The sequence below is a fragment of the Paramisgurnus dabryanus genome, chromosome 8 (assembly GCF_030506205.2).
Source record: "Paramisgurnus dabryanus chromosome 8, PD_genome_1.1, whole genome shotgun sequence".
Taxonomy (NCBI): Eukaryota; Metazoa; Chordata; class Actinopteri; order Cypriniformes; family Cobitidae; genus Paramisgurnus; species Paramisgurnus dabryanus.
This window is the reverse complement of record NC_133344.1, coordinates 34,056,600-34,071,442: the sequence shown is the minus strand read 5'-3', so window position 1 is coordinate 34,071,442 and position 14,843 is coordinate 34,056,600. Positions and strand designations below refer to the sequence as shown.

General features: G+C 40.2%; 1 protein-coding gene across 9 annotated transcripts in view; it reads left to right on the top strand.

Moving 5' to 3' along the window:
* Positions 1-14,843, top strand: part of tenm4 (teneurin transmembrane protein 4) — a 268,749-nt gene that overhangs the window by 116,143 nt on the left and 137,763 nt on the right. For all 9 annotated transcript variants that reach the window (XM_065281625.1, XM_065281626.1, XM_065281624.1 and 6 more), the window contains one exon: positions 11,409-11,655. In XM_065281625.1, the coding sequence (XP_065137697.1) occupies positions 11,409-11,655 (247 nt within the window). The remainder of the gene's footprint in view (positions 1-11,408; positions 11,656-14,843) is intronic.

Here is a 14,843-nt window from a genome sequence, read left to right as displayed (position 1 = left end):
GTGTTGAAATATGTCTGGAAAGATTATTATATTTGTTGATGTATTTTAGATTGCAGAGTTGCCTTTACTTGCAGTTGTAGGATAAAAAAAAAACATTTGAAATTTGAAATTTTCCGATTCACAATTTTTAATTTCCTTTGGTGTATAAGTGTGTATTAGTACATGTTAACGATATGCAAAAGGTACAAACCCCGAAGTAAACGATGACCGGGTTATCGTCTCCAACTTATACCTCTTTTCTTGTACTACAACAAACACACGGATTGTAGGCAACAGTTTACTTCCTGGGATTGGTGATGTAGACAAGATCGACATTATCATAATTCATCCCGCTTTGACTCACAGTCTGTAAGTTAACTCCTGTTAGCATTACATTGTGAGCGAATCTTTCAAACAGGGTAAGGAGCGTCACATTTCCGGCTGACGTCAGAGACACACATTAAAAGCATGAAAATGGCAAAACCTTAAAAGTGTAATCACAATGTGTCAAATTTCAACTAATAATGCACGAAATGTTGGATGTTGACATTGACAGGCGATTCATTATACTTCCGAATCCCAGAGGGGCCGAATCTGGCAAGACTATTAGCCTAAATCTGTCTTACATTGATGTCCATGCTAGATGTTTATACTACAAACGACTACATAATTAGAAACAGGATCAAAAAGTATTTCGTTAACATGCTGTCCGGATAAAAAGCTTCACATCGCTTTCGTAATCAGAAGAAAGCAGAGAGCACGTCGATGCTGAGGAGTCGATATGAAACCTGTCATCACTAGCGCCTCTTGGCTTTTTCCCTCAAGGCTCCTTTACAGAGTAGAACAGAACAAAAAAAAGCTATAAATAATTGATCGGCCTTTACAAGTTAACCACCCAAGGCTTGGAATTACATCAAACTCCAAAGTATTCTGGTCGCCTGCTTCCGTAAAGCAATGAATCATCTCCCGTAACTTTCCCTTATCTGCGCAGCAGCTAGCAAGCGTTTTGGTCACCTTGGCGGTGGCACCCTAGCGCTGAAATGGGATTTATCTCTTCGACAAATGGCTGTGATTTGCATTGGTATATAGGTTACCCTAGGGCTGCCAGCGAGGGGTAGCACACTCACCAAAGAAATCGGTCCCTTGCCTTCGAGCTATGCAAGGCACCATAAGGCTCTATTTGACGGAGACAAAGTAACATACCACAGTGCCGTAAGAGAAGAAGTTTATCCACTGGAGTTAAGCTTTTCGTCCCCTGGTAGTAAAATAGTGGGGTTCCTGCCAGAGGCTATGCTGTGTTGAACAAGGTCGATGCAAGGTTTGATCGCTTTCTTTTCTTCGTTTCTTACAACTGGGCGGATTTGCATTGTCAGTCATTTTTGGCTTACAGACTCACACCCACGTCTGTTAGCTTCATCACATCTAGTGTAAATGCAAGTGTACTTTTAAACGCTGGCTAGGTACACTTTAACCAGGAAATGCATTCAAAATGTACACGAAATCAATGAAAAATATATAGATTTTTAGTTTATTTGATCCACAATTCACATTATTTACTATTAATCTTTCATGTTTGACTTGTCAAACTTTCAGGTAAATCGAAACTGGTACAAAATAGTGATGTTGTGCATTAATTAAGCTTTTTGTTTTAGGGCGTTTTCACATTAGCACTTTTGGTGCGCACCCGGGTTCGATTGATATCAGAGTTCGGTACATTTGGATGATGTGAACGCTGTCTTCCGAACTCGGGTGCGCACCCGCGAAACGTACTCGAGTCCGCTTAAAAAGGGTGGTCTGGGGTCCGGTTCATGTGAACTCCAGATCGGTTCGCTGCTAATGTGAGCGCAATCATACCAAATCGCGGATGTGAACCACTGTTAATTACGTATTATATGGAATGTCCCACCAAAACAGACGTGTGTGTTTGTGTGCATGCACTTACCTTGACAACAAAATGCATAGAATGCTTGCTTGACTTTTGTTCTTATTTTTTTTAAACCTTTGGTTTTGTTTTCAAAGAAATAATACAGAAACGCACTTGCGTCTGTCTGCCGCAAACATACTAAAGTCGTTTCGATGACAACGGTCTGTCCGCCGACGTCAATTTTTGCGGAGGCATTCAGAAATCATCTCTCTGCTTGCAGTTCGTCAATCACGCTTGTCGTCTTCTCGTTTACAGCGGTTGATGATGCAAGCGTACCGCGGTTCGGATGCAAAAATAATATGTGAACACAGTCCATGGGGGGCATGGGGAGGGGGGAGCAATCGAACTCGGGTTCGGAACAGGCAATCGCACCAAATGTGAAACCGTCCTTATTGTCAACATCGTCTTTATAATGACTATTGGTATTTGTCACTAAATTTACAGCCATTTCTCAAAACTTTCATGAACTACAAAAGCAGATTAACATAATTGTTCACACAAACATAGTTTCGATCCTGTGTCCTGTTGCACCTGCACATACATAAATACAGTTGTCAATCTCAAACGATGACTGTGTGAACACAACCATTGTGAATGATTATAAATAAACAAGTGTAAATAATGGAAATTATCCTGTCTTTTGAAAAGCACCCTCATTGACATTTTTCATTGTTTGGCCACTGTATTTGCTGTACCATTAAACAAAACAAGGACCCAATTATAATAAGAATAGAAAGATGCTGCTCTTTATTCACTTAAACAGCCTAACGAACCGATTTGAGCCATCTTTCCTGCTGTTATAGTTCAGCCCAGGCCTTTTTTAACCTGAGAACAAACAGCCAACTGCTTTCATTTACCTTACATTAGCATACTGCTGTAGATTTTAACAGATATGTGGGATAGCTCAAGGCTTTGAAAGAGCGATACAGTAATGACAGACTGTTGAATAGGTGGCGGTCTCCTTTGTTAAAGTCTTTTGTTTTAAATAAGAGGTGTCCTCATTCACTCCGCCTGCCATCCAAAACCACACTGTCAATTCATTACCACAGTTAGCGCAGAATATTTCACAGTTTCTGGCCATTTTTTGCTGCGTTTAACGTATGTGCTGCGTAAACAAGCAGATGTCTGCAAAGATATGTCAGACTTGCTACCCTGTAATATTTTGATGTTTTACTTTGCTTCTACTGGTAGGGCTTAATAAGACATGCGTTAAACCTTGTGTGCCCTTTATTCGCCTTGTCAGGATTTGAAGCTAGCACTTTACAACGTTTGTGACTGTGTTGTGACACGACTTTTTCAAGCCTGACTCCCATCTGAGAATTACAAAATTACAATGATAAAAAGGGACACATACAGGTTGAGTAAAGGTTCCTGAACTACCCGTAATGGCTCCATTCATGTCGCTGGTGTCAATTTTGTGTGATTTGATTGTGTAAGATTATATACAGGTCTTTAGAAATGCAGGTTATTTCCAGGAATCTGATTCAGAATTTAGCTCAGGGTTGAAGGTCTACTGTGGAATTTTGTATGTTTGATTTTCTCCCATTTCAGGAGGAATTGTATATTGAAACATGGGAGCTCCACTCCTGACATCTACATAGCAAAGAAAGCTGAAGTATCAAAAAGATTTGTAAGTGGTTAACGTCTGAAACACCAAGTCCCGGGTGTATAATGCAAGATAAAGCAGGATTTGGCCTCAGAGCCGGAGTTACACAAATTTCACTACAGGGAAATCTCCTCTACTAAAATTCATCTCTGCTCACAGCCATCACCTGGAGACAAAGTTATCAGTTTGAGCCAATTTCACTTTTCCCATAGTGATTCTACATTATCATAGAAAAATGTGTCTGTTGCATTTTATAGACCAAATAGCTCTCGCATATACTTTTATTTTCAATTCATCTACCTCAGCTGCACAACCGTCCTTAATCTATGGTCCACAAACCAGATGCTTTGAGTATAAAAAGAGCGAAATTAAGACTTTGAAAAGAGAAAGTGAAAGATCTCTACGCCCGCTTAGCCTGGTTAGTCTGATGGGACAGACTCGATGAAGCTTAAGGTCCGTCTATTGAGCATGCGTTGCTCCGTGGCCCCTTGCTTTCTCTTCGGGTCCATTTCCTGGGGAGATGGCTATAGGGCCACAGGCTCCCTGCTGAGCCCCTGTTCTTCGGCACAGAGCGGCTCTTGTCTTTGCATCCTTTAACAGCGAGCAGCATGGGGTTCGCGCCACTAATGTAGTATGGATTCTCTCTGTAGGGGCTTGCACAACATGCCTTTGCAGTTGACCAGACAGGAATGAACGGGTGGAAATTAAGCTACGGGGTCAGCCTGCAGCTACGCATGTGGATCAGTCTGGTTTCATCCCAGCTTATTTAATCAGCCTCCTGTTGTCACTTCGCGGAAAGCAAATGAGGTTTACGAGGAACATAAATCCACCGGAGATGCAGTCGGCCTTCCGATGGTGTTGCAACTTTTACCTGCAATATCTCTTTTTGAGAAAATATGAGTTATTTATATATTAATTTCAGCCAGATACCTGCACAGGAACCACAGTCCATTCGTTTAATTGCAGCCATCCAGCTGTTTTGCTAATGTGTTGTCACCTTTGGTAAATGTGGCTCATGAATCGCCTCTTTATTTAGATAATCCATTCTTGAGGTTACCATGGAGATAACAAAGCGCCAGACAGAGCCATCTGCACGTTTCAACATCATATGTCTTCTAGAAAAAAACAACAATGCACCCCCCCCCCCCCAAAAAAAAGCACCCTTGCTTTTGATCCAACAAGATTTCTTTTTCTACCAAAAATTGGCCGCTGCCATTCCAGCGGGCTTTCAAACACTGAGATGTATATTTTCCGCATTTGATTTTGGTGATATAACTGCGGAGGTGTCAGCTAAGCCGTCGGTTACTCACACTTGATGAGTTTGAGAGTTTGAGAGATTCTGAGTGCTGTTAGTTATATCTGATAGCCTTCAAATGAAACCGGCGAAGACAGCCTGCATTCACGCATGCATCTTTCTCGCTGTCTTCTCTAATGGTTAGGAACGACACCTCAGTCGATGATTGAATGGAGGAAAAGTGTAAACACACAGCCTTACATTAACGCCCAGGATAGCTGCCGGCTGTTCGTGCAGATTGGAGAATACAAGTCCACAACCTTATCCAAACAATTAAAAACTGGAAACAAACTTAGCAAACAAAGCTAGCAGGTCAGACGAATGCTCACCCTTCTTCCCATTTTTAGCCACACTCGCGGCAGTGGATGGAGTTTAATGATACTTCTGGCTAGCAGAGGGATTTTGATTAATTCTGAAGCTAATCTCACACTTTGAGTGTTTGATCGGGTGTATGAGGCGTGTCATGCGAGATCTCACTTTCAGGTGTGACAACTGTTATTCCGAGACTGTTATTTCGTAACTATGAACCTAAATAGACTTTTATCAGCCTGTAACCCTAAAGCAATGATGTGGTTAGAAAATTGGCACTCTACATATGGGTTAACTTAAAAAGCACCAATTATCCGATTCACATTTTTACGTTTTCTTTGGTGTTTAATTGTGTTTTAGTACATGTTGACAATATGCAAAAGGTACAAACCGCAAAGTAATAAATGATAGCCAACGTAAATCTCTTTTTTTGGAATAAAACAAACACACGGATTGTAGGCAACAGTTTACTTCCTGGGATTGGTGATGTAGACAAGACTGACATCATAATTCTGATAATTAAATAATTGATAATTAATAATTCTGATAATCCCGCTTCTGACTCAGCCTGTAAATTAACTCATGTTAGCACTGCATTGTGACCAAATCTTTCAAACATGGTAAGGAGCATCACATTTCCGGCTGAAGTCAGAGGTATTCAGGCCAATCACAACGTACAGATTAGCTGGCCAATCAGGGACACAGAGCTTTTTAAAAAGATGAGTCCATTACAAAGAATATGTGCATTCCCATGATCATATGCACTGACACTTACAAGATCTTCACATTCGCTGCGTTTCCATGAAAGATTTCCAAATTTTAGTGTTATTTTCTAAAGGTCGACAAAAACGGAGAAATTACAGCATTACATTAACTGACGTTATGCGACTAAAGCGTAATTTTGTAAAGTCATCCCAAAGACCATGACGAGTGTGTTCGACTTCATATGACTGACATCAAAATACTGCGAAAGCAACATTTTTAGAGCATACAGAGCAGTCGACTCCCAAATTGAGTTTTCTGTGTTTTGATGTCATGCGCTTGTAGGTTCTTCTTAAGCCACATCTTTTCTGTCTTGTCCTCTAACCAAACTTACTGCGGCATGTTTAAAGGTGACATAGAATGATTGAACGGAGTATTTATCCTTGTTCTGTGATGTGACATGTAAACAAATTTTTTTTGGGGGGTCTGTAATGCCTTAGAAGCTTCCTAAAAACCTCTCTCAGATAGCTCTATTAGGGTGGGGGATTTTAAACAAGTGGTTTTGCACCTATTTGGCTCCCCCTACTGGCTTAACTTGCAAGCTCATTACTGATTGGCTGACTTAGCTGCCACTCAAAAAATGTAGCCAATTATTTTAAAGTGGAGGGGCAGTTAGATGCCTGTGATGTCATAAGCATCAGTTTTTCAGATTGGGCCGTTTTCTGGCTGACATTTCTAAAAGAGGAATTTCTACGAGACTGAGATGTTTAACATGTTTAGCACTTTTTGTATGTTTTTGAATGTGGGTAGACTACCATTATTCAACAAAGACAAGGTAAAAATGGTTTTTCATTCTCTGTCCCCTTTAAAGAATTAACATGTGACACTTATGCACGTCAGGTGACGTGTAAATGCGAAAAAATACTGTTTCCATTGCAGCTTTGCAATATATTTCTTTTTCAAAGTGCCTGAAAATCCACCTCACCCGAGCGTTCAAACTTATTTAAGTTTATGCAAAATTGGCATGTTTCCATTGGGCACATTTTCAATTCTCTATTTCAGTTTGCGCAAATTGAAGGGTAATGGAAATGCAGCTATTGACTCACGTATTGAGTATATAGAATGAAAGTGAGTAAAATATGACCTGTAAATGATCTTGACAGGTGTCTGGAAATGCACCCAAATATGTAAATTCAAAACCTTTTATTGTTGTTGTTGTGTTTCAAAAGCTCATATTATGACACTTTAAAGAATAAATTTGGCTGACCTTGTTCTTTATCAATTATTCATTTGCACAAATCAATTCTGCTCCAGGGTTTGATGTTTTTTTTCTGTCACCCGCTGGTTAACTAACACTGCTGACTGGAGCAACCCAATTTTCCTTGGAGATTGACTTCAGACAAGTTTAATGGGCTTTTGACGCCTGCGAATATTGAACTCGAGAGAAAAGCTTGGGAAATATTTCTGGCCTGTGATCAGTTGCTAAACGGAGTCAAACTCATCAAGAACACTCCGGCAGGTCAAATGAGCTTTTTAACACTTTTCAGTAAAGTTATTCTGTCTTGGATATATAACCCTTCCCATTTAAAAGCATTGTTGTTAATCTACAAAAGAGTGCCAGGGAATGTCCACAGAGAGATGCCCGTCTTTCTTTGCAATTTCCAATTTATTAATTTGCTGTCTTGTAATCATAAAGTAATTTTATTTCACTGCCAGTATCATCTAGAGTAATTAGTTGCCTATTATATTTTTTTATCTCAAGAGAATACGTTTGGCCACCTTCCCTTTGAAAGCAATGTAGATTTATCATTCTTTTAAAGACCGTTAGAATCCAAGAATTTCCTAGAGGAATGGCAAAACAAACTTTTCTGCGGATGCCTGATGTTGTGCAAACTAGATCGATGAAGGACCTTCCACTCTCTCTGGTCCTTTTCAACCGTGCCGAATTGTTCTTGCTGAATCATTGCTTCTCGTCCGATATGTTCTTTGTCTCAAGGACTCAAGTGAACTCTACCTTTGGTGCCTTTCAGTGGAAATAAAGCTCTAACCCCTGAACGCTGCATCAGCATTCTTGTTGGCTGTTGTTTAGGGAACACAAAACCTGGGTTAAGACAAACATCTTCTAAAAACACTGTTTAGTGAGGTGTTTAAAATTGGATGATGCATTGCCTAACCAACTATGTTTTAGCCTGTTGTGGTTTGTAGCATTTCCAAAATGCGCAATGCTTTTTGGTTTCTTCTTTTCACTTGTACAATTTATTTTCCATGACAAAATCATGGAAATTGTTTCCAATTCTATAACCTCTCCACCTCCTGCTCCAACCCCTGATAGTCCCGATACAAACTCACATCATTGGTTGAGCCAGGAGTTGACATGTCAGGCTGCTCAAGATCATGGAGGTCAATAACAATGAAAAGTGATCTGTCAGCATTCCCATTCATCATCATTTAACATTCCCATGCATTTGTGTGGTTGCCTCTAAAATATGTGATTCAACATCAATAGTGTTGCCTTAGTTGTCTTTGCAAATTAAAATTAGGTCTAATATATTCTCATCTTAAAATACTTAGACAGTCAGATAAGCCAATTTACCAAGTTGACGTTAACCTTCCCTGAACCTCATCGCTTTCGCAGTAGTCATACGCCCGCACAGTATTACTTTCCCTGGCAGTGCAGGAAAATGGTTCATCTCTCTTTCAGCTTTTTGTCTGTTTTGATCCGGTTTCATCAGGGCCATCATCAGCTTGGCTCGAAGAAGCAACAGAGCTCTGAGTAATTGGTGGCGTAGGATTGTGGGAATGCAGCTCGGTACGGGCCCATCTGTCATAGTCTCTGACAAATGATCCGGCCCCATGCCTAAAATGAAAGCGAATAAAAAAAGTAACGGGGTCCCTGTCAGTGCACATCCCGTAATGATCTTCAGTAGAAATGTGCATTCACCACATGGTGCAAACGCACTCATTTAGTCATATGAGAGATATGAGAACTACCATTCTTTTACCCCGGTGACATGCCTCCAACAGAGAACATACTGTGTCGCTTGGTGTGTGAGACTGCGGTAAGACCTGTAAAGAGGCAGCATTGAAGAAAATGACTCGGAGTTGTTTTTTACGCATTTTGCTCAATGCCATCTATTGTAGTCCTTGTTGCTACCTTTGTGCTATAGAGAATATAAATGGATTAGAAAGGCCGGTTTGGACTGGATCAACAACTGTTCTTAGATACGTTAGTTAAAGGGCACATATTTTATTGCTAAAAACAACGATATTTTGTGTATTTTGTATAATACGACGTGTTTGCGTTATTTATGGTTCAAAAAACACATTATTTTCAATATACCTTACATTTTTGTAACTCCAGATTTCCATTTCTTCCTGAAACGCACAGATTTGAAAAGCTCTGTTTCTGATTGGCCAGCTAATCTGTACGTTGTGATTGGCCTGAATACCTCTTACGTCATCTGGAAATGTGACCCTCCTTACCATGTTTGAAAGATTCGCTCACAATGCAATGGTAACAGGAGTAAACTTACAGGCTGTGAGTCTGAATCGAGAGGAATTATGATAATGTCGGTCTTGCCTACATCACCAATCCTAGGAAGTAAACTGTTGCCTACAATCTGTGTGTTTGTTGTAGTCCAAGAAAAGAGATTTACATTGGAGACGATAACTCGCATTATCGTTTACTTTGGGGTTTGTACCTTTTGCATATCGTTAACATGTACTAATACACACCTACACACACCAAAGGAAATGTAAAATTGTGAATCGGACGATAGTTTCTCTTTAAAACATCACCGCCATGCAGAACCCAATAAATCAACCAATAAACCTCATTTGCAATCATGTTTGGGCTAATCTTGGATTGGGTGTAGAAATTAAAGAAATGCTATATTTTATCCCCTTTAAGTACCATGCATATACTGCTTTTTTAACAATTATGACATCTTCAAATAGAAATTTATAAAAAGATAACTATATTCATATTTTATATAACCCACTGTGAGCAATGCCTGTGCTTGTACCCTTTGAAAAAGTACAACATTGCACCTAAAGAGTTCGTATTAGTACTTCAAAGGTACATATCGGTAAGTATCTGCACCTAATAGTTCATATGAGGAACTTTTAAAGGGTACCGCCCCAGTGACAGCTAGGGTACATATTTTGACCACTTAAAAATAATAAACACCTAATTTTAATTGAAAGTTCGTAAATTAAATTACATGACAAAATTATAACGTCAAGTCTGAGCATTTGTGCTATCTGCATTACATAGCATACCAACCCAGGGTTGCATTTCTCATATGTAAATAAACATCTAGCGCACTAGCCACTTAAGCAAAACTCTAGCAAAACAAGTCTCTCTAGCTAAGAGGCCATTGAATGTTGTCGACAGGTGTAAAACGAAACAGCTTTGTTCTTGTTAAGTACAGGTTCTTAGCGCAATGAGGCGTTAGCATATTGATTGATGAATGGGTTAGCTGATATAGAAATGAAGGGCTGCGGCACGCACAAGGACACAAGGGTCTTTATCTGCGTCTGGATTGCCACAACCTGATGCTCAGGATCTTCAGTCTGATAGCCATACGTCGTCCATGTCGCAAAGTGACATTTGGAGACAGACGCATTGTCGGTTGCTTAAAACGAAGCACAGCCAGACAAACTGGGCTTGGTTAAGTTCGTGAATTTCAAACAGGTTGATGCTGGTTATTTAGTCTACTTGATAATGACAGACTGTCAGCGGTGTATTTTCTAACTGATGCTGTTTGTGTGATTCCTGCTGTTTTAGTGTGACAATGAGAAGCTTTGTGAAGTGCACTTTCTGTTTATCTCTGACAGTTGGTTAAGCGCTCCATCACCCTGTCTCACCTAAACATGCTAATAGCGCCACACATACGCACAGTTTTTTTCTACAATAACCAAATTCAAATTATGCTCTTGTTTGTTTTATTAAATTGTTAAACCTAAAAGTAGTTTCGCTCTATTTGCGGTATAATTGTAACGCTATAGTTGTAGAAGATCATGTTAGCTGTTGTTTCAGCTCTGTGTTGCTATGCATTAGCATAAAATTTGCATACGTCTGTCAGGTCAATCAGTCGCTCATGACTCTTTAAATCGGCAGCTGCAGTTTGACTTTAAATATGTAAACTACACCTGGTATCTAAATAGTATGCAACACTTGTTTAGCTAAACACAAATAGAGACAATTTGAAGATGAAAGTGTGCGATAATTTAATCCTAAAGTTGTTACTTAAATGCCTGCTATTGGTATTGGCTATAAAATTAAGTTTTATTTGTCAATAAAAGCCGAACATCAGTAACCCTCTCGTACACAGATATTTTGTTAGTGCGCCCCCAGAGGACAATCTGCTGCCTTAGCAGATTGCTATCTATTTCCAATAAAATGCTTTCTAATGAAAATTGACTTGTTGACTTTTCAGACACACACTACAAATAAATAATCAGCGCATTAAACGCTAATGAACACTGCAAAATCTTTCTTAAATAGAGATGTTAATTACTTAATTTAATGCGTTTGCTGATAGTACTGTTTATGTTATTGACTCTGTTTTTCTTTCTCTTTTTTAATCCAGAAGGCTCCTTCCAGAATCATTCCCGTTTACGGACGCCGCCGCTGCCCCTCTCTCACTCCCACTCGCCCAGTCAGCACCACAGCGCCTCCGTTGGCTCCCTGAGTCACAGCAACTACACCCAGCGCAGTAACCCGAGCCCGGCACCCACCGATAACTCGACTCTCAATGAGGGTCCTCCCAGTGCCCAGGACTCAGGCAGCGCCCAGGACAACTGGCTTTTAAACAGCAACGTCCCACTAGAGACCAGGTACGTTTGGGAATATATAATATTAGGCATGCATATGCTGGCTGCATGAAAAATCAATCCGCTTAAAAGATCAACTGCTCTCGTAAGGCCTAATAATGAGTCTTTAGGTTTTAATAAGCAGCATTGTAGCTTATTTGAGATTTCGGCTGTCACGTAACGTTTTGATTTATGCGTCTCTCTTGTTATTTAAATCCCTGCGTCAGGTCAACATGCATTCAGAGCATAAATATACAACAAGAGAAAAGCGTTGTTTTATTTCGCCTACCGCGGTGCCGTAATGTTGTTGATTAAATACAGTGTCTCATGCCCCGAACGCAATAAGTGGGTGATTTCTCTCAAGGCTCTGAATGGGAGGGCCTTGCCACAAACTCGGCTCTTTATTTATCTCCCATCAGCCCTCGCTCTGTTTACCTCTATCGTGTGGAGGAGATGAGTCAAGAACCTTTCAGATGTCTGTTTACATTGCCCAGACTGCTCCTCATGCATGGTGAAGAGAAATCAGCTCTGTCAGAGCAGCCTGAAGAGGATTGATACACGCTGATGTTCAGATTACCTCCAGCTATCGTACAGCCCAACCGGCAGACCGCTCAAATGCCTCATGTTTAGTTCAGATGCTGAAAAAGTTTTTATGTTTCTCTGACTTGACACTTATGAGACCTGTGATGTATAGGTGTAATGTTCAGCTAAGGGGATTTTTGGAGGTGCATGTATTTTTTATTTAAAGGACAAGTTCGGTATTTTAGACTTAAAGCCCTGTTTTCAGATTGTTTATGGTGAAATAGAACGGTTTTGACTGAAATTTCGACATTTGCGGCTGCCCTGAGAATTTTCGCGTGTTTGTGTTTCACCTCACACCTTAACAATGGGTTTAATGGTGCACTGGAACAATCCTTCCTAAAATGCATTAAACTTTTGTTTACAAAGACGTGAAACTCACCGAGTGGTCGCTGCAAAAGACGCATTCCAACAGGTTTTATCGTAGTTTTTGCCAACTCCATTGACTTGTATTAGTTGTGCTGTGAGGTACGGTATTACTCCGCACCGGGAACTTTGTTTCTATTCTTGCGATTGGCAAAGGCGGATTAGCGCCACCACCTGGGCTGGAGTGTCTATTATTCAAGCTCTAAGCGGAAGAATATACGGGTGTGAGGCGTTTGGAAAAATAGGTCCACAAGCGATTGCAGCGATTTTTGTGTGAGCATATCAGTGAACACCCCTGACCACTCGGTGAGTTTCACGTCTTTGTAAACGAAAGTTTAATGCATTTTAGGAAGGATTGTTCCAGTGCACCATTAAACCAAAAAGGTAAAGGTAGGAGCTGAAACACAAAGACGCGAAAATTCTCAGGGCAGCCGCAAATGTCGAAATTTCAGTCAAAACCATTCTATTTCACCATAAACAATCTGAAAACAGGGCTTTAAGTCTAAAATACCGAACTTGTTAAATATTAAACTCTAAAAGCATATTTTGGTATGATAATAAAAATAGTTGCAAGCCAAACTTGAACCTCCATTACCCACATGAGCATCCCAGCTCATAATGTTTACATTATCTTAGCTTAGACAGAACCGCCTCCCATTGCATAGTGCTAATAATACTCGTAAGCGCCAGGGAATTCACACGAAAGCCGTGTACTCACTGTCGTCTTGATGTGCTCGTGACCGGTTAGGTTGAACGGTCCACTCAACAGGAAAATGAATGTTAATTTGAATTTGCGGTGGGACAGTTAGCAACATAATGACTGATTAAACACAGTGGATTTTCCCAAACTTTAATCTGGACCAGGTATTCCCGCGGGGCAGAGAAACAGATGGCCAAGCGAGCCGATCTGCGGCATGAGCAGAGTGACAGAAATCAAATAAATCAGTGACATCACACAAACTCACATCCCTCCCTCCGATCTAAAAAAAGAGCGATCAATTATCTGAATCCCTCTGATGAAATTGGAACCATTAGCAATATCCACAAGGGCAGTGAAAGATGGTCTGTCATTTGGGCTTTAGCTAATGGCCTTATAATGGTACCCTCTCACAGCTTTTGTACGGCGGGCTGAAATGGATTGGATGAGTCCCTGGATGTGTAGGCTTACCGAACCCTCAGTGGATGAGAGCCAGGAAATGCTACCCTGTTATTGGCTGCTTCCGCGTGTTCATCTGTTGTCTGCGCCTGACTTATCTTCATTGTAAAACTTCAATTTACCTCCCAGTCGCGAAACAAACAAATGTACGGAGCAGGCCATGTGAAACAAGCATTTTCTCTTGTTGAATTGAAAGTGTTGAGCTTTCGTCCTGCATGTTGAAAGTTCATTTCCCATTGCATTGTCTCAGATTTACCTTATGGAACAGCGATCTCAGGGGCTGTGGAGCCGCTGCAGACTTGCTTACTGAATATATTGTACACAGTTTCTGAATGCTAATAACCTTCTGCTTTGCAAAACCATTTTTTAATTGACAAAAGCACAATTTTGTAGGATTAGTATAACTAGAATAAACTTCTATTATCATTTATTCACCCTCATGTTGCTTTAATCCGTACATCTTCCATTCTTGAGAACCAGGAGAATTGTAATGGTTGTTATTTCCAGGCAATTACAATGTATGGTACTTTAGCTTTCAAGAGCCCTCGTAAAGTACGATTAAAGACCTGCATCCCACATCCTGTGAATTCATACATTAGCCTATAGATTTCTGTGAAAAGCTATAATTTAAGTAATTGTTCACTAATAATCTACCTATCCACGGCCACTGGATTGTTAAATCGGTAATTTGCAATTGAAAAAGCAGATATATGAATGAATATTTCAGAGCAGTGATCTTAAATTACTCTGTCAGAAAAAAAAAATGGTCCAGAATTATCCCTAGCTGTCACTGGGGCGGCACCCTGCCAATAAGTACATCGGGCACAACCTAACGCTTTTTGGTTTTGGCTCAATCATTCAAAAAAATATTTGAGTCTGATTAATTATATTTTTACACAAGCAACACACACATCTCTGCTACAAATGAACATTTAACGTTTGTTTCTAGTACTTACCATTCTTGGACAATTACACCAAACGTGACAGAAGTGCAAACGTTACAACTTACCCCATAGGTGGGGTTCATTGTAACAGGCAGGGGGTTAGTTGTAACACTTGCTAAAAATTAAGTTTGCAGGCAAATATTTCAATATTATTTTGTCTATGTACT